Source organism: Emys orbicularis, chromosome 13 (genome assembly GCF_028017835.1).
Source record: "Emys orbicularis isolate rEmyOrb1 chromosome 13, rEmyOrb1.hap1, whole genome shotgun sequence".
Lineage (NCBI taxonomy): Eukaryota > Metazoa > Chordata > Testudines > Emydidae > Emys > Emys orbicularis.
In genome coordinates, this window is record NC_088695.1 from 4,366,332 (window position 1) to 4,384,610 (window position 18,279).

Consider the following 18,279-nt stretch of genomic DNA (forward strand, 5'->3'; position numbering starts at 1 on the left):
TGTCCAGTTCTGGTGCCCACAATCCAGGAGGATTCAAGGATTGGAAAACGTGGGCGGGCGCATGTGACAAGCACCAGCAGGAACTGAACCAGACAGCTTGAGAGCTAAAAGCGTGAGCCCCTCCACAGTGTGAACCAGAGAGCCAGGGGCTGTACGTGGGGCTGTAACAGACCCACATCCTCTGCAGATTAAGCACAGCTGAGGCTATGGAACAGTGATTTATACAGGTCCATACATCCCCTCCCACTGCTGCCCCTCAATGCTCGGGGTGGGGTGGGTCTGAGTTTCCCAGAATGCATTGCTTCCGGGGGCTGAGCTGGGAAGAGCGGGATCGGTACCCAGAGGACATTGCAGTGGAAATGATTTAGGAGGCCGCTAGTGCAGACATAGGGCGAACTTGCATCAGTTTGAAACCCAGTTCAGCACGGCTAGCCGCAGGGCCCTGACCCGCTTGTATTCAAAGTCGTTCTGTCCAACCAGTGCAGGTCTCCAGCATAGTCCAGGGGAGGGTGGAGAGAGAGATGTAGCTAAGACCACACATGCGCTTGGTACCTGCATTTCCTGTGTGGTTTCCCTTGAAGAACGGTCAGTGCTCAGGGAAGCCCTGAGCTGCACAGACCAAGTCTGATGGCGAGTTAATGGGGGGGTGCTCCTTTCCCCTCTCTGAGCACCTGCTGGGAAATCAAACCAGGGACGCACTTGGCCAATGGAGGACGAAGAGGGCTACACGGTATTAAACCTCCGGCCGAAGGAGAGACAATCAGGCCGCCCCCCGGGAGCTGGGCCCCAAAGTAAGTGACTGAGCATCCTCCCGGGGCATCTACTTTCACAACACGGCAATTACAGGGTGCGGCTGGGGCTTCACAGAGACCCAAGGGAGCTAAAATTTACTAGGAGAGTTGGGCGCCCAACTCCACTGGACGGCTCTGACAGTCCCAGCCTGGGCCTTTGCATGCTGCATTTCAGAAGAGATGAGTGAAAGTGTCTCAGGGGGGAGTGGATGACTCCCTGGGAGTAAGAGTGGCAGAATCTGGCCCTTAATACTGTATTTCCAATGTCACAGCTAGGACTTGACTCCTTGGTGTAGGGTTCACTACGCTGCATAGCACCGTTCAGGGCCTAAACCTCAAATGATAACTAACATTTCTCACAAGCTGATGTTGAAACCAGTGGAGTTCCAGCAGTGTCTCCATAGAGGCATTAAGAAGAAGGCAGTTTTCAGCACAAGCCTGATTCTGAGTGAACTTCACCTCCCCTTGTAACTTTCGTAGAGGTTGGGAAATCTCGGTTTAGCCCGAATTGTAGGTATGCGTGTTGTTGTAGCTGTGTTGGTACCAGGATATGAGATAGACAAGGTGGGTGAGTAATGTCTTTTATTGGACCAACTTCGGTTGGTGGAAGAGACAAACTTTCCAGCCACACGGAGCTTTCCTTCAAGTCTGTGTAGCTCGAAAGCTTGTCTCTTCCACCAAATGAAGTTGAGCCAATAAGAACATAAGAACGGCCATACTGGGTCAGACCAAAGGTCCATCCAGCCCAGTATCCTGTCTCCGACAGTGGCCAACACCAGGTGTCCCAGAGAGAATGGACAGAACAGGGAATCATCAAGTGGTCTGATAAAGGATATTATCTCATCCCCCTTGTCTCCCTGAAATATGTGTGTCGTTCTGAGGCTAGGGGAGAATTTTCATTGAAAAGTTTGGAGCAAATTGACAAGCTGTATTTTCAATTCAAAGGCAGACAAAAAGGGGTTGTTTTTTCTCCATGCAGAATTCCATATAGTTTGTTCTGTAAAATCCATAATAGTTTTATTCTTTAGTGAGAAAACGGTTCTTGTGGCTAAGACATTCACCTGCTGCTGGGGTCAATTCCCAGCTGTGCCACTGGCTCCCTGGGCAACTTGGGGCCAATCACTGTATCTCTGCGCCTCAGTTTCCCCTGCAGCAGCATGGGGATGAAAACAAAGGCCCTTATTTAAAAAAAATATTTCCCGGGAATTTATCAGTGTTTATTCTAAAAATTTTTAAATGGGTTCAAATCGGTAAAAACTGAAAACAAAAGGCAGTGGGTGGCTCAGAGGGGGGTTTGGTCTCTTGGGGGGCAGGGAAAGGGGGATACTCATGATGTAGCTGTCAGGTAGTCTCCGCTATCGAGATCCTGCTCATCTTGTTCCCCCACAGCTCAGGGGAAGCGGACAGGGCCAATGTGAAGGGCTGGGGTGGGGAGGGGAATAGAAGGCTGCACACTGAGTACTGGCCCTCCTGCCAGACAGAGCCTCCTTCTGATCCGGGCCCTTCAGCACAGCCCCATCCGCTCCCTGGGGCCGTGCTGAAGGGTGAGGGCAGGAGGGGGCTCTGTGCAGAGCCAGGAGAGGTTTTGTGCGACTGGCAGGGCCGGCTCCAGGCACCAGCCGACCAAGCACGTGCTTGGGGCGGCACCTTGGGGCAGGGCGGCGCTCGATTTTTTATTTTATTTTATTTTATTTTATTTTGGATTCGGCGGCGTGGGGCTCGTAGGGGGGCGGGGCTTTGGGGCGGCGTGGTGCTCGGAGGGGGGGCGGGGGCTTCGGGCGGTGTGGTGCTCGGGGGGCGGGGGCTTCGGACGGCGCGGCGCTCGGAGGGGGGGCGGGGGCTTCGGGCGGTGTGGTGCTCAGGGGGCGGGGCTTCGGACGGCGCGGCGCTCGGAGGGGGGGCGGGGGCTTCGGGCGGTGTGGGGCTCGGAGGGGGTGCGGGGGCTTCGGGCGGTGTGGTGCTCGGAGGGGGGGCGGGGCTTTGGACGGCGCGGCGCTCGGAGGGGGGGCGGGGGCTTCGGACGGCGCAGCGCTTGGAAGGGGGCGGGGCTTAGGGCGGTGCGGCGCTGGGGGCGGGGCTTCGGGTGGCGTGGTGCTGGGGGGGCAGGGATTTTGGCGGCGCTCGCGGCGGGGGGGTACAGCAGGGCGGCGCTCTTCTTTTTTGCCTGGGGCGGCAAAAAAGTTAGAGCCGGCCCTGGCGACTGGGCTTGGCTGCCAGGACAAGGCTCCCTGCCCATCTCACTCTCCAATGCAGAGAGACCCGCTGCTTCCCCTGTCAGACAGAACCTGCGCAGGAGAAGTAGATGGGACTGCACCGAAGGGCCAGAGTCTGGCAGAGTGCTCAGCACTTAATGTGTGCAGTCTTCTCTCCCCCCCACACACACATCCTCCCACGTCCTTCAATTTAAGTTTCAGTTCTACTTCTTCTGCAAAAAATTCTTGGGTCCGAAAAAAGCCAAATTTGGGTGGAAAATCGGTACAACCTGAATCCTGGCTTTTCAAAACTTGGGAAACTTTCAGAGAAAAATGAGTAAATACTGAAAATGAAGGGGATCCTTGCATAAGGATTATAATCCTTTCTTTGCCCAGACTTAGGCAACCTATGGCACAGGTGCTGAAGGCAGCACGCGAGCTGATTTTCAGCGGCACTCACACTGCCCTGGTCCTGGCCACCGGTCCGGGGGGCTCTGTATTTTAATTTAATTTTAAATGAAGCTTCTTAAACATTTTAAAAACCTTATTTACTTTACATACAACAATAGTTTAGTTATATATTATAGACTTAGAGAAAGAGACCTTCTAAAAACGTTAAAATGTATTACTGGCACGTGAAACCTTAAATTAGAGTGAATAAATGAAGACTCGGCACACCACTTCTGAAAGGTTGCCGACCCCTGTCTATTCAGATCACATGCTCTCGTATTGTGTTTGTGTGGTGTGTAGCGCAATGATGTTCAAATAGCCTACTGATGGGTGAACTATAAGAATCCGAATGGGCTCCTGATATTGGCTGGCTCTTACTGTAACATTAGTAATTAACTAATAACTTGGATGTCAATAAACATTCAAACCAACACGTCCAACTTTTATGAATTATGGGCTCCAATTTTAAGATGAAGTTCAAAAGGAATACGTTTTGGGCAGGTCTCTGGCCTGGGTTAAACAGGAGATCAGATCGCAGTGGTGTCTCTCCTGGCCTTGAAATCTACTAATCCAGAAGTTACTCAAAGTCAGATGATTTAATGCTGGGAGCACTGTGACTTCTTCCAGGGCAATTATAAGCGTTGCTGGAAGGCCCAAGACTAAACAAGCTTCATTTAAAGTAGAGCTGGTTGAAAATGCTACACATTTTTTACAAAATTCTGTGAAGTTTTTGTTTGCTGGTTTGAAGGTGAATTATTTTTCTAATTTTAAAAAATTTTCATCAAAATAATTAATTGAATTTTTTAAACTTTTTTGGTAGTATTTCCCCCTCTTTTTCTTTTTCTTTCCTTTTCCCATTTTGCCACTGAAAATGGGAAGAAAAAAGGATGGAGGGAAGGAAGGGGGTGGAGGCGGAAAGGGTGAAGGGAAAAAATAAACATTTTCCCTTTCATCAAAAAAAAATTTTCGAAGCAACAAATTTTGCCAACTTTTCATTTAAAATTTGTAAAAAAAAAAAAATAGATGATTTTAACAAAAATTCCTACCATCTCTAGTTCAAAGTGAAAAGTAAACCTCTGGTACTGTTTCTATGGAAGACAGCCTTGAAAATTTGGAATTGCCAATTCTACATAAGCCAGAGTGGCTTTCTATACAAGTTGTTCACAGCATACACAAAAAGCACTTAGATAAAAACATAACTACTCTTGCTGGAAGGTTGCAATGTAATATGACTTTATTTCATAGAATTCAGAATGAGAATGCACAAGAACCAAAAACAGAGAGAGACAAAGCAGGCTGCTCCCTAAGACACACCAGCACAGCTCACTCCACCTTGCTCAAGCCTGGCTCTGTGCAGATTGACTGTAATGGCACATTTCCCTACAGCGCCCACTAGCCTGCAAGCAGGACCAGGAAAACCCCTGAGGATTTAAAGGGATAGCTTGTAATTTTAACACAGTTTTCCACATATCACAACTGGGATGGCTGAAGCACAGATTCGCTGTGTAGCCACATGGGCAAATACCCATCACCACCCCCTTTATGTAACACTGTCAGTGAGTCAGAGTGACTGTTAATTTGTTACCTGGCTGACAGTAGGTGATATTATTGTTTGCAGTGGTGGATAGCCGTGCTGGTCCCAGGATATTGGAGTGACAAAGTGGGTGAGGTGATACCTCTTATTGGACCAACTTCTCTTGATGCAAGGGACAAGCTCTGAAGAAGAGCTCAGGGTATCTCAAAAGCTTGTCTCTCACCAACAGAAGTTGGTCCATTAAATGATGTTACCTCACCTTCCTGTCTCTCTTTTAGGTATCATTAGTGTGTGCGTCAGCTTCCCTGTACATTATTCTGGTTATCCCCATACAGCTGAAACGGCTGCTCCTGATATTACCTGGATACCGCATAGGCTTCACAGCAGAGTCATAGGGCAGGTCTACACTAAACCCCCAATTCGAACTAAGGTACGCAACTTCAGCTACGTGAATAACGTAGCTGAAGTTCGAAGTACCTTAGTTCGAACTTACCTCGGTCCAGACGCGGCAGGCAGGCTCCCCCGTCGACTCCGCGGTACTCCTCTCGTCTAGCTGGAGTACCGCAGTCGACGGCGAGCACTTCCGGGTTCGACTTATCGCGTCCAGACAAGACGCGATAAGTCGAACCCAGAAGTTCGATCGCTCGCCGCCGAACTACCGGGTAAGTGTAGACCTCTACCCATAGAATCATAGAATATCAGGGTTGGAAGGGACCTCAGGAGGTCATCTAGTCCAACCCCCTGCTCAAAGCAGGACCAATTCCCAACTAAATCATCCCAGCCAGGGCTTTGTCAAGCCGGGCCTTAAAAACCTCCAAGGAAGGAGATTCCACCACCTCCTTAGGTAACGCATTCCAGTGCTTCACCACCCTCCTAGTGAAATAGTGTTTCCTAATATCCAACCTAAACCTCCCCCACTGCAACTTGAGACCATTGCTCCTTGTTCTGTCATCTGCCACCACTGAGAACAGCCGAGCTCCATCTTCTTTGGAACACCCCTTCAGGTAGTTGAAAGCAGCTATCAAATCCCCCCTCATTCTTCTCTTCTGGAGACTAAACAATCCCAGTTCCCTCAGCCTCTCCTCATAAGTCATGTGCTCGAGACCCCTAATCATTTTTCAGAGTAGTAGCCGTGTTAGTCTGTATCCGCAAAAAGAACAGGAGTACTTGTGGCACCTTAGAGACTAACAAATGTATTAGAGCATAAGCTTTCGTGGGCTACAACCCACTTCTTCGGATGCATATAGGTGGGTTGTAGCCCACGAAAGCTTATGCTCTAATAAATTTGTTAGTCTCTAAAGTGCCACAAGTACTCTTGTTCTTTTTGCTAATCATTTTTGTTGCCCACCGCTGGACTCTTTCCAATTTTTCCACATCCTTCTTGTAGTGTGGGGCCCAAAACTGGACACAGTACTCCAGATGAGGCCTCACCAGTGTCGAATAAAGAGGAACGATCACGTTCCTCAATCTGCTGGTAATGCCCCTACTTATACAGCCCAAAATGCTGTTAGCCTTCTTGGCAACAAGAGCACACTGTTGACTCATATCCAGCTTCTCGTCCACTGTGACCCCTAGGTCCTTTTCTGCAGAACTGCTACCTAGCCATTTGGTCCCTAGTCTGTAGCAGTGCATGGGATTCTTCCATCCTAAGTGCAGGACTCTGCACTTGTCCTTGTTGAACCTCATCAGATTTCTTTTGGCCCAATCCTCTAATTTGTCTAGGTCCCTCTGTATCTGATCCCTACCCTCCAGTGTATCTACCACACCTCCCAGTTTAGTGTCATCTGCAAACTTGCTGAGAATGCAGTCCACACCATCCTCCAGATCATTAATGAAGATATTGAACAAAACCGGCCCCAGGACCGACCCTTGGGGCACTCCGCTTGAAACCGGCTGCCAACTAGACATGGAGCCATTGATCACTACCCATTGAGCCCGACAATCTAGCCAGCTTTCTATCCACCTTACAGTCCATTCATCCAGCCCATACTTCTTTGACTTGGCGGCAAGAATACTGTGGGAGACCGTATCAAAAGCTTTGCTAAAGTCTCATGTCTCACTGTTATCCCTTCCCCTGGATGTTGACTATGCTTCAAATATTGACAGTTGCAGATTCCCGTCAGTGTCCCCACTGGATTCGCATTGCTTTAGGGGTCGGATGGGCTGGGAATATTGTCCTGCTGGCAGCTGTGATAGCACTGGGGCTGCGGGGTGAGTAGTTCCAGGACGCATATCCCTTTGCACAGGTATGTAACAGTGCGCCATGAATTCTTCTTCCTCCACAACACCATCAAGCTTCCACTTCTGCTTCCAGTGTGTCTGTGATTAAAACTCCAGGCACATCCTCATCATCAGGTGTATCCAGCTCTGATGTCCATGAGAGTCCTGGGACCTGCTTAGATCATGTCGCTGTTAAACGTGTAGGGAAAAGGGGACTGCACCTTACAATGTGTGATGAAAAAGAGTCTCGTTTGTTCTGTGTCTCACTCCAGCTCTCTAACCCTACCCTAGATTCAACAGATACAGTATTTAGTGGGTTTAACACTAGGGTTTGTAACACCTGACCAGGTTTTCCCAGGATCATCCCTTTAAATCTGTCCAGGTGCTCAGTACACACTGCCAGCTGTCTAGTTATACAGGCTCAGGATCATCCCAGATGTCCCAGGTTTTTGTTCCTCAAAGGTGACAACCCCATTAAACACTCAGTTTTCTCCAACCCCTCTTGTCATTGACGCTGGTGCTGTTTTGAAGTTTTCCAGTTACAAGTCCCTTGTGAAGAACGGACCAGAGCAGCAGTGAATACCCTGCATCGCGATGGGGCCAGTCACAGACCCACCAATGGAACTAAGTGCGACACTGGCCTGGAGGATTTCCTGTCTCACTTGAAACAATTTCTGTGTGAACCTCCCTACAGCAGCTCACCAGGTAACCTCAGTTCATTCGGTACCAGTGCAGCTTCCTGCATTGCAGTGACATCTAGTGGTGAATTTGTAATTCAGGGTGCACAGAACAGGTAACTTCAATAGAATGTTGCTTATGAATCTTGCATCTAGGGTGACCAGACGTCCCGATTTTATTGGGACTGTCCTGATATTTACTTGTTTGTCCCACGTCCCGACCGATGTTTGGTCGGGACACTGGACAAAGAAGCAATTTTTGCCCTCCGCTCCGACTCGCGCCCCCCCCGACTCCGCCCCCTCCTTCCCCCATTGGATAGCTCCCCAAATCCCCGCCCTGGCCCCGCCTCTTCCCCACGCACGCCGCTTGTGCGCTGATCAGCTGTGTGGCGGCGGCGCAAGCGCTGGAGGGAGGCCGGACACCAGCGTGTGTGGCGCGGCCGCCATGAAGATTAAGAGGGTGGTGTGGTGCAGCAGCTGCGCCAGGAGGCCAGCGGAGGAGGGATGTGTGGCGGGGGGATGGAGGGAGGAGGGTCGGGCAGTTGCGCCGAGTCCGCGCCTCTCTCTTGGCGCGGCGGCTGTGGGGGGTCCGGGGTGCGGGCGCTGTAACCCGAAACCTCCCGCCCGTGAGTGGAGCGCAGGCGGTGTTGGAAGAAGGAAGCGGCTCGGCAGTCCCACACACACCAGGGGGGGAGCGCTCCGGTTTGTTCACTGGCGCTTATGGCAGCTACAGGCTGGGGAAGGGGGGGTCTGTGCCTCCTTTGCGGGGCTCTCCCGGCCCTGGGTGGGTTCTCACTGCCCCCTGCTCCTGCGGCCTTCCCGGCCTCACCCCCCGGGACTTTGCCTCCTGCACCAGCCTTTGTGTGCGGAGGCAGGACCAGCCCGTGCCGGGAGGGAGGCTGGTTTTTAGGGCAGAGGAGCAGCCGAGCGCTGCATCTCTGATTGCAGAGCCGGGGGCCCAGTCAGCGGCTGCAGAGGGGGGTGGGTGGGGGCGGGGGCTTTTTTTTTTTTTTTTTTTTTTTGCTCCGCCCCCCGGCGTCCCGATATTTCATCTTTGGCATCTGGTCACCCTAGCCGCACCCCAAGGGTTAAGAGATCCCCTAACCCCTTTCCTGTATCCCATTTTATACACACCAGTGCCCTGCAGGGGAAAGAGATCGCCCTATGGCTTAGCTATCTGGCATAAAACATCTGGCAACAATATGCAGCCATCTCTGGGGCGAAACCTTCTGGCTCTTTAGCAGCACACAGCAACACTGTACACAATAGCTAAGGAACAGAAATGTCCAACTAAAAGTTCAGGGGGGAATTAAGGGAAGGGAAAGATGCAGCTACCCAAACCGGTAAAGCAACATCACTGTTCAAAAGAGGCAATGACATTTAATAACCTCGTTTTGATTTCACCATCTGAAAGACTGGAAGAGCTGATGAGATCAAAACACAGAGGTGCTAATTTTCAGTGCCCCAAGCCGTACTGCTGCGTTTGGAATGGCAGCAGCTGAGAGCCCAGAAACAAGTTATTTTTCTAAGAGTTGAACTCCATGAACTAGATTTTCTTTATTTCCAAAGAACAGCCTTCCCGCAACTCATCCGAAAGATGTGAGATGAGAGGGTCTGTAGAGAGCCCTCAGTGAGAAATGTGGCTTTGCTGTGCCAGGAAAGAATTGTTTAAGAAATAAGTGTAAGTTACTGATTGGAAATATCATCATGAGCAGGCAAAAAATGTGATCTTCATTAATGTTTAGCATTTAGATCCCCTTCCATTGGAGCATCACAAAGTGCTTTACAGTCTCAGTAGATTCAGCTTCCCAACCCCTAGAGGTCATTATCCCATTTTCACTGCAGGGGAAACTGAGGCACACACCGACGATGTGACTTGCCCAAGGTTAAGCAATGGATCAGTGTCAAAGCTGGGATTAGAACCAACCTTGCCCAGTTCCCAAGACCTCTGCTTGGACAGAGGTCCAAACTAGGCCAGTGCTGCCTTTTCTCCTGATTTTATGGGTGCAGCTATCCAGGGACATGCATGAATAAATGTATATGTATCTCCACACAACCCTCAATTGTCAGCGTGTTTCCTGCACACCAGCAGATCATCACTCTCCAGCATGCTTCCCCACCACCTACCTTTAAGATGCACCAGAAGAATGCCAACGGGAATGGCAACCTTTTTGCTGGACAGATCTAGTTTCCGATTCTGCATGATCTTTGGGTGGACGGGGGAGATTTCATTCACCGACAGTCCATAACTTGGATTTAATCGAATGATTTCCATGTTCAGATAAAAGCACCAGATCCCCACACCGTTCCACCCATGAACTGCCATTATCCAGTACCAGGGGGCTGGCGGACACCTTTACCAATGCACCTCCACCCTGGGCTGCAGTGCGTCCTGCCATGTGAATACTGGGCCTGACCTTAAAAAAAACTAGAGAGAAATGGCCTCGATGGAATTGGATTGGTCCTGCTTTGAGCAGGGGGTTGGACTAGATGACCTCCTGAGGTCCCTTCCAACCCTGATATTCTATTCTATGATTCATTGAATGTTGAAAATGAAGATTCTATCCAGACATCTCTGTCTTCATTCCCCACTCCAGAGGGCTCCAGGTGCAGACTCTGCCCCACGGAATGGCTCATGCATGAGGGAAAATGTTACTGGGCATCTAAAGAGAGTCGAATTTGGCACAAGAGCCATGATGATTGCTCAGCAAAGAGTTCTCGCCTCCTGGTGTTCCAGGATCAAAAGGAGATGGTAAAGTAAAAGGAAATTTACATCAACTTCAGCTGGGGTAATGGGTCACTAGTTATAATATCATTGCCCCTAATTCTAACAGCGCTGCTGCTCCTCTGCCAAGCAGAAGCAGCATGCCAGGGCCTTGTTGGGTGATTTCCAGTGCAGGAGAAGTCAACGACATGGAGTCTGGGACTACTTGCTATATTCACACATAAACACCAGTCCTGGAACAGAGATGGTCAAACAGCATGCCGGGCAATCCTTTCTCCCGGGCATCTAAGCCCAACACCAATGGCCAGTTCCCAGTGAGCGCCTCTGCCTCCAGAATTGACCTGTCTTTCGAAGGAAGTAGCTTTGGCTCAGGTTCAAGGGGAAGAAGTGCTGACTGTTTCTCCTGATAGCCCCTGAAGATCAAGAGCATGTGTCCAAAGGGAGTATGCAGGGAATTCTAGCAACTTATGGCATGTTCACCCATTCCCTTCTACTTTACAGGATTTCATATCCAGTGTTACACAGGACACAAATCCAGTTTGGCTGGGACTCACCATGACATCCCCAGAGTGGAAGTGGACCTGGCTGGACAACTCCCTTCTAAATCAAACACTGTGAGCATTTGCTATTTTCTATTAGCTTAGGGGAAAATAGTTTAATTTTCTTATTTGACAGGGACAAAAAGTGATACACTACCTCCTCTGTCACTAAGAGGAATTGAAGGTCATGACACAGGTCAGTAGGAAGGTAATTTTCTCTAAGGTATTACTATGTATTTTGCCCTATTTGAGTTGGTGCAAATCTGCCGGAGCTCCACTGGAGTCAATGGGGCCAGACCCCCAGTTGCTATGAATCAGTTGTACCTGTAGTCAATTCCGCCAGATCCCCAGCTGGTGTGAATTGCCCATAGCTCCACTGACTGAGGGACTGGTGACCCACTGTGCTAGGCATTGTACACACACCTATAACAAAGAGGGTCCCTCCCCCACAGAGCTCTCACCATAAAGGTATATGACTTAGTTGCGGGTTTCACCTATTACTTGGCTAACTATGCATCTAAGATCTTTCTTCTGCAGCTATCACGGGGGTACTCAGAGAGTGAGGCGGATACGTCTTGCACTCACTGTAGGAAAGGGGAACAACACTTGCTACGACTGACTAACTTCACCTTGTTACCTGCCATCCAGCCAGTTACGAAACAGAAGCTGACCAGAGCTTTCTTTGGTTGCAAGTTGGACAGGCCAGATTCTCTGGGCATGCGTATCCAGTACCCTCACAAAATGTCACATCTCTGTGTCTGTAAAAAGCGACAGAGTCCTGTGGCACCTTATAGACTAACAGATGTATTGGAGCACAAGCTTTCGTCAGACGCATCTCTGTGTCTGCAACTCAGCTGTTAGCTCACATAACTGGTGACCTAGATTCTCTGGATCTGATCTTGCCATTGGACTCGGAGTTACTCAGTCTGCTTGTGGACCAGCCCATATGCCCACGCTTCATGGCGGTGCTGATTGTGGTAACCAGTCTCTGCAAAGCTCCCTTATACGTCCATGTATTTACTACGCTTTTGCCTGTAACACATCTCCAAGTGGGCAAGAACCGCCCACGCCTTTCCTCACCCCGTGATGGCAAACAAACCCTAGACTCCTCTCAGCTGCATAATTCAAAACTCCCCCGCATCATTCGATGGCCTGTTTCCACGAAGTACACAAATGTTCTCCTATTTCCGGATTTTAAGAGAACACACCCATTAATGTGACTAGATCATGCATTCAGAACATGAAGGGGCCTGCATTTGAGTTTACCTTCTGCTCCCAGCACACAGCGTGTCAAGGCTGTATCCCCACTTTGAACTTTAGGGTACAAATGTAGGGGCCTGCATGAAAACTTCTAAGCTTATCTACCAGCTTAGCTCTGGTCCGCTGCCACCATCTCAAGAATTCCCTCCCGGGGAAGCCTTGAGAAACCTTTCACCAATTTCCTGGTGAATACAGATCCAAACTCCTTGGATCTTAAACAAGGAGAAATTGACCCTTCCCCCCTCCTTCCTTTCACCAACTCCTGGTGAATACAGATCCAAACCCCTTTTGGATCTTAAAACAAGGAGAAATCAATCAGGTTCTTAAAAAGAAGGCTTTTAATTAAAGAAAAAGGTAAAAATTATTTTTGTAAAATCAGTATGGAAAATAACTTTACAGGGTAATCAAACTTAAAGAGCTTAGAGGACTCCCCTCTGTCTTAGGTTCAAAGTGTAGCAAACAAAGATAAGCACTCTAGTAAAAGGTACATTTACAAGTTGAGAAAACAAAGTAAATCTAAGACGCCTTGCCTGGCTTTTACTTACAATTTTGAAATAAGAGAGACTTGTTTAGAAAGATGGGGAGAACCTGGATTGATGTCTGGTCCCTCTCAGTCCCAAGAGGGAACAACCCCTTAAACAAAGGACACACACAAAAGCCTTTTCCCCCCCCAAGATTTGAAAGTATCTTGTCCCCTTATTGGTCCTTGGGGTCAGGTGTTAGCCAGGTTACCCGAGCTTCTTAACCCTTTACAGGTAAAAGGATTTGGAGTCTCTGGCTAGGAGGGATTCCATAGCACTGTACACAGGAGAGCTGTCACCCTTCCCTTTATAGTTATGACACGCCCCCCAAATCACAGATAGTGTTGGACGTCCGGTTCCACACTGGCTGTGATTTCTTCCTGGAGCTCTAGGAGCAAACAGAGTTAATAAAACACATGTACCTTTAGACATACTACTGATTATATAAAAACTAACAATATGTTTTATTTTAAGAACAATTGTTAACCAGTTAACTCTGGGAAACTTTCCCGGGAGAGTGCATCAGCCACTTTGTTAGAAGCTTCCGAAATGTGTTGTATTTCAAAATTAAAATTTTGGAGAGCTAAACTCCACCGAAGAAGTTTTTTGTTATTTCCCTTGGCGGTATGAAGCCACTGTAGCGCAGCATGGTCTGTTTGTAGTTGGAACCGCCGTCCCCAAACATATGGGCGTAGCTTTTCCAGCGCGTACACAATGGCGTAGCATTCCTTTTCGCTGATTGACCAGTGGCTTTCCCTCTCAGACAGTTTCTTGCTGAGAAACACGACAGGATGGAATTCTTGATCCGGTCCTTCCTGCATTAAAACTGCTCCCACGCCTTGCTCGGACGCATTTGTGGTTACTAGGAACGGTTTGTTAAAGTTTGGGGCCCTTAGCACAGGGTCAGACATGAGTGTTGCCTTAAGCTGGTTAAAGGCCTTTTGACACTTATTAGTTCACTGAACTGCATTTGGCTGTTTCTTTCTGGTTAGGTCTGTTAGCGGGGCGGCGATTTGGCTGTAGTGTGGTACAAATCGCCTATAATATCCGGCCAAGCCTAAGAAGGATTGGACCTGTTTCTTTGACTTTGGAACCGGCCACTTTTGGATAGCATCCACTTTGGCCTGTAGGGGATTTATAGTTCCTTGACCCACCTGGTGCCCCAGGTACGTTACTCTGTTTTGGCCTATTTTAAAAAGTTCATAACTGTTCATGTGTTCCTTAGGCATTTCAGCCGCCACCTCTGCTAAGGGTCCACTGAGCTGCGGCCTCAGCTCTACCATGTACTGGGTTGGAGGGATGTTGTATCCAAGGCAGGCCCTTTCAAAATTTTCTAAGAAGGCCTCAGTATCATCGCCTGCCTTGTAGGTGGGGAATTTCCTGGGATGGGAAGTGGTACCTGGAGAGGAGTTGTTAGGATGGTCTGATGCACCCTGCCTAGTCCTTGCTGCTTCCAGTTCCATCTCTTTTTTTTTCAGCTCCATCTTTCTTTTATGGGCCTCCTGTTTGGCTTTTTCTTCTCTTTCATGGGCCTCCTGTTTGGCTTTTTTCAGCTCCATTTTTCTCTTGTGGGCCTCCTCTTTGGCTTTCTCTTCTCTGTCTCTCAGCTCCATCTCTCTCTTGTGGGCCCCCTCTTAGTCATTTTCCTGGTTTTCTTGTGCTGGGTCACACCCCTTTGCAGTTGACTGAAACTGGGATGTACTTAGCTCAGGCTCCTGCTGAGTGCTGCTGAGTTAACAGAGACTTTCTAACTAGCTACTTCCGAGGATGTAAAAAAGAAAAAAAACACAATTCAGCTTGTAAATTATCTTTACCAGTTCAAAGTTTGTTTGCTTATTTGAACACTTCTCTTAACAAAGGACCTTGTTGAAAAAACTTAACACCTCTGCCTTCAGGCAAGGAGAGATAAGATATGCATTTACCTTCAGCTCTGCTCTCCAAGCAGCTAGAAGGAAAAAAAAATCTCTTACTGGCTTTTGGGTTTAAAACGATCCCACCGCTGCCACCATGTCAAGGCTGTATCCCCACTTTGAACTTTAGGGTACAAATGTAGGGGCCTGCATGAAAACTTCTAAGCTTATCTACCAGCTTAGCTCTGGTCCGCTGCCACCATCTCAAGAATTCCCTCCCGGGGAAGCCTTGAGAAACCTTTCACCAATTCCCTGGTGAATACAGATCCAAACTCCTTGGATCTTAAACAAGGAGAAATTGACCCTTCCCCCCCTCCTTCCTTTCACCAACTCCTGGTGAATACAGATCCAAACCCCTTTTGGATCTTAAAACAAGGAGAAATCAATCAGGTTCTTAAAAAGAAGGCTTTTAATTAAAGAAAAAGGTAAAAATTATTTTTGTAAAATCAGTATGGAAAATAACTTTACAGGGTAATCAAACTTAAAGAGCTTAGAGGACTCCCCTCTGTCTTAGGTTCAAAGTGTAGCAAACAAAGATAAGCACTCTAGTAAAAGGTACATTTACAAGTTGAGAAAACAAAGTAAATCTAAGACGCCTTGCCTGGCTTTTACTTACAATTTTGAAATAAGAGAGACTTGTTTAGAAAGATGGGGAGAACCTGGATTGATGTCTGGTCCCTCTCAGTCCCAAGAGGGAACAACCCCTTAAACAAAGGACACACACAAAAGCCTTTCCCCCCCCCAAGATTTGAAAGTATCTTGTCCCCTTATTGGTCCTTGGGGTCAGGTGTCAGCCAGGTTACCCGAGCTTCTTAACCCTTTACAGGTAAAAGGATTTGGAGTCTCTGGCTAGGAGGGATTCCATAGCACTGTACACAGGAGAGCTGTCACCCTTCCCTTTATAGTTATGACACAGCGTCTCTGTGTCAAAGTGCCATCTGATCAAAGCTTGAAATGTTCAGGATTTCCGCCCCCCCACCGCCTCCCTTGCTCAACCTCTGCTCAGGCACAGTGGAAAGGGTGGGGTAGCACTCAGGGAGGCAGTCGCTGACCCCAATGTAACTTAAAGCTGAAGGGGGGGAAAGGGAGATGGCAAAAATCAAATGTGTCTTTAAACTTCAATTCCAGCTGGCTCAGCCACCATCTGAGCTTGATGCTGGAATCTCTGGGTGCTATTGTGTGGCCTTCATGATCATAATGGGTCTTTCTGGACACCAAAATGCAGACTAGATGATCCTAATGCTCCTTTTGAGACTTAAGATCTATTAATCTAAGCTAGGACTACAAATACTAAAATACCTTCATTGTCTGGTTCTTGCATGGTGTCACTACAGGGCAGTGTTAAGGTTGTTTCATTTGCCAACTCTGTATTTCCATGCCTGAACAGGTCTTTTAAATATAACCTTAATTGTGGATTTCCTGGGTTTATAACACTGATTTGGGGGATAATTGCAAATCCCTCTAATATATTTCACTCTAAATTACTGATGTGTGTACTCAACCTTCACTCCAGCTTAACCTGGTCATTTATGTCTGGGAATTATTACACATTTGTTGCTATTATTACTCCTGGGGAATTCTGTGCCAAAAAATAAAAAAATTCTGTACACAATATTTTAAAATTCTGCACATTTTGTCAAAATAACACAATATAAGCATGGCCATTTCAATTATTTTGGTAATTTATTTCAAAATACCTGTCAGCAAGTATGTCTGTAACAATACAGACAACAAAAGAGATTCAGGAAATGTTTTTTGACAAATTAATTCCTTACTAAGCATATTTATACAGAACTTTGAGTAATAATTAATTTAAACTACAATATATAAATGTATTTTCCACACCCCTCAGAAGTAGTGCAAAGGCTTGGGGAGTCAGGGGGTAACAGAGGCGCTGAGGGAGAGGGAAGGAGCCTGGAGTGAACCTGGAGGGTTGTGGGGTGGAGAAGTATGAAACAATTTTTTGGGAGGGGAGGAGAGGGATTGTTAGAGAGTTGGGGAGCCTCCCCCATGCAGACCCTGGGTGACCCCTAGCCTCTCCCATTCAGTCAAGCACATCTGCCCCTGTCTGTGTCCCTGCCCGCCCATTCATCCGTCCCCATGTGGCCCTCCACCCCTACTCCCATTCAGCCCCAGCTCAATGTTGTCACCCCACTAGCTCCTGTGCCCCTGCACCCAGTCTGTTCCCCCACTAGCCCTTCTGAACCCCAGTCTGTGTGACTTCCCAGCAGCCCCAGGCTGTCCACCCCTCTCCCCTCCATACCCTGTGCCTCCTCACCTGGCCCCACATGAAAGGCACCACGAGGAAGGCAGCCTCTGCCCCTCCCTCTCCACAGCTGGGTACTCCAGCCCTGAGCTGCTGCCCTCTCTTCTGGTGCCACAGCAGCCCCTGCTGGATGAAAGGTGTGATTGCAGCAACTTCCTGTCACAATATATTACTCTGTGGGGGAAAAGGTCTGCGGGCGATATGAATTCTGTGCGTACCCAGTGGTGCAGAATTCCCCCTGGAGAGATGGTGAATGGCTTTTTTGTTGTTGTTTTTTTTTTTTTTTGAACTAACAGCTAGGATAAGAGGACAGATGAAGTTAGAAACTTGGCTTAGCCACCATCACTTTAGGCCTGACTCTGGGCTGAAGGTCCTTTCTGGTTGCAGAAATACAAGGTCTTTAAAAAGACATCTGCATCCTCTGAGCATTTGTATTAAGAGAGCTGATTGCTGTAGCTTTAACACATGACTTACACCCACAACCAGGTCAGCCGGAGTAACTGTTTTGGTAATGTAGACAAGTGTTTTCTGCCGAGACATGCCTGCTCATCACATATCCCCTAGGACACCATAGGAAAAATAGAGGGGAAGGAAGAAAGAGACAGGTATCACAATGTGTGTTCTTGAAGTGAAAGAGCTGTTATCGATTTGTTTAGTACATTCAAATGCACAAATTATGAGTTTCTCCTTTGGTCTGCAGGTTCCCAGTAGTTGGCCCTGGTGAAAGGAACAGCTGTGGAGTGATAAAAGGGAAGCAGATTCATTCTGAAACCTGCAATGCTGTTGTTAAATGGATTTGTGAGAAGGAAGCTCTCCTGGTGTAATCAAAGGCATTAATGCCCCCCGTATGTGGAAATGAAGCAGGCTTAGTTGTAATCTATCACTGGTTCAATAGTTTAAGGGATTGTTGTTTTTTTTTCTTTTCAAAGCTGGAATAAAAAAGTTCAAAAGAAAAATGGTGCACTCAATGGAAGTTAGGAGCCTCAATAACTTTGAGGACTGGGGCCTTATATGTTAGCTCCACTTCTATTTCTCCGGCCCTACAGGAGCTGGGGTTGACTCCCTGAAAAGTCTCTCACCACATATAGGTGGGTGTGCACAGTTGTGGAAAGTTTGCATAATGGAGATGGAGACTGCCAGAGCATTTAGCACTTACTGTTGCATTTCTTTGAGTCCAGTGTTGGAAATAATTTC

The 18,279-nt window shown here is 48.0% G+C and overlaps 1 protein-coding gene across 1 annotated transcript; it reads left to right on the forward strand.

Moving 5' to 3' along the window:
- The first annotated feature begins 706 nt into the window (after positions 1-706).
- On the forward strand, positions 707-17,916 carry LOC135887313 (killer cell lectin-like receptor subfamily F member 1). The gene is made up of 6 exons (XM_065415074.1): positions 707-791; positions 7,074-7,178; positions 7,719-7,892; positions 10,462-10,616; positions 11,091-11,203; positions 17,786-17,916. The coding sequence occupies exons 1-6, from the start codon at positions 707-709 to the stop codon at positions 17,907-17,909; spliced, it is 756 nt and encodes a 251-aa protein (XP_065271146.1). The 3' UTR covers positions 17,910-17,916.
- Positions 17,917-18,279: the final 363 nt, after the last annotated feature.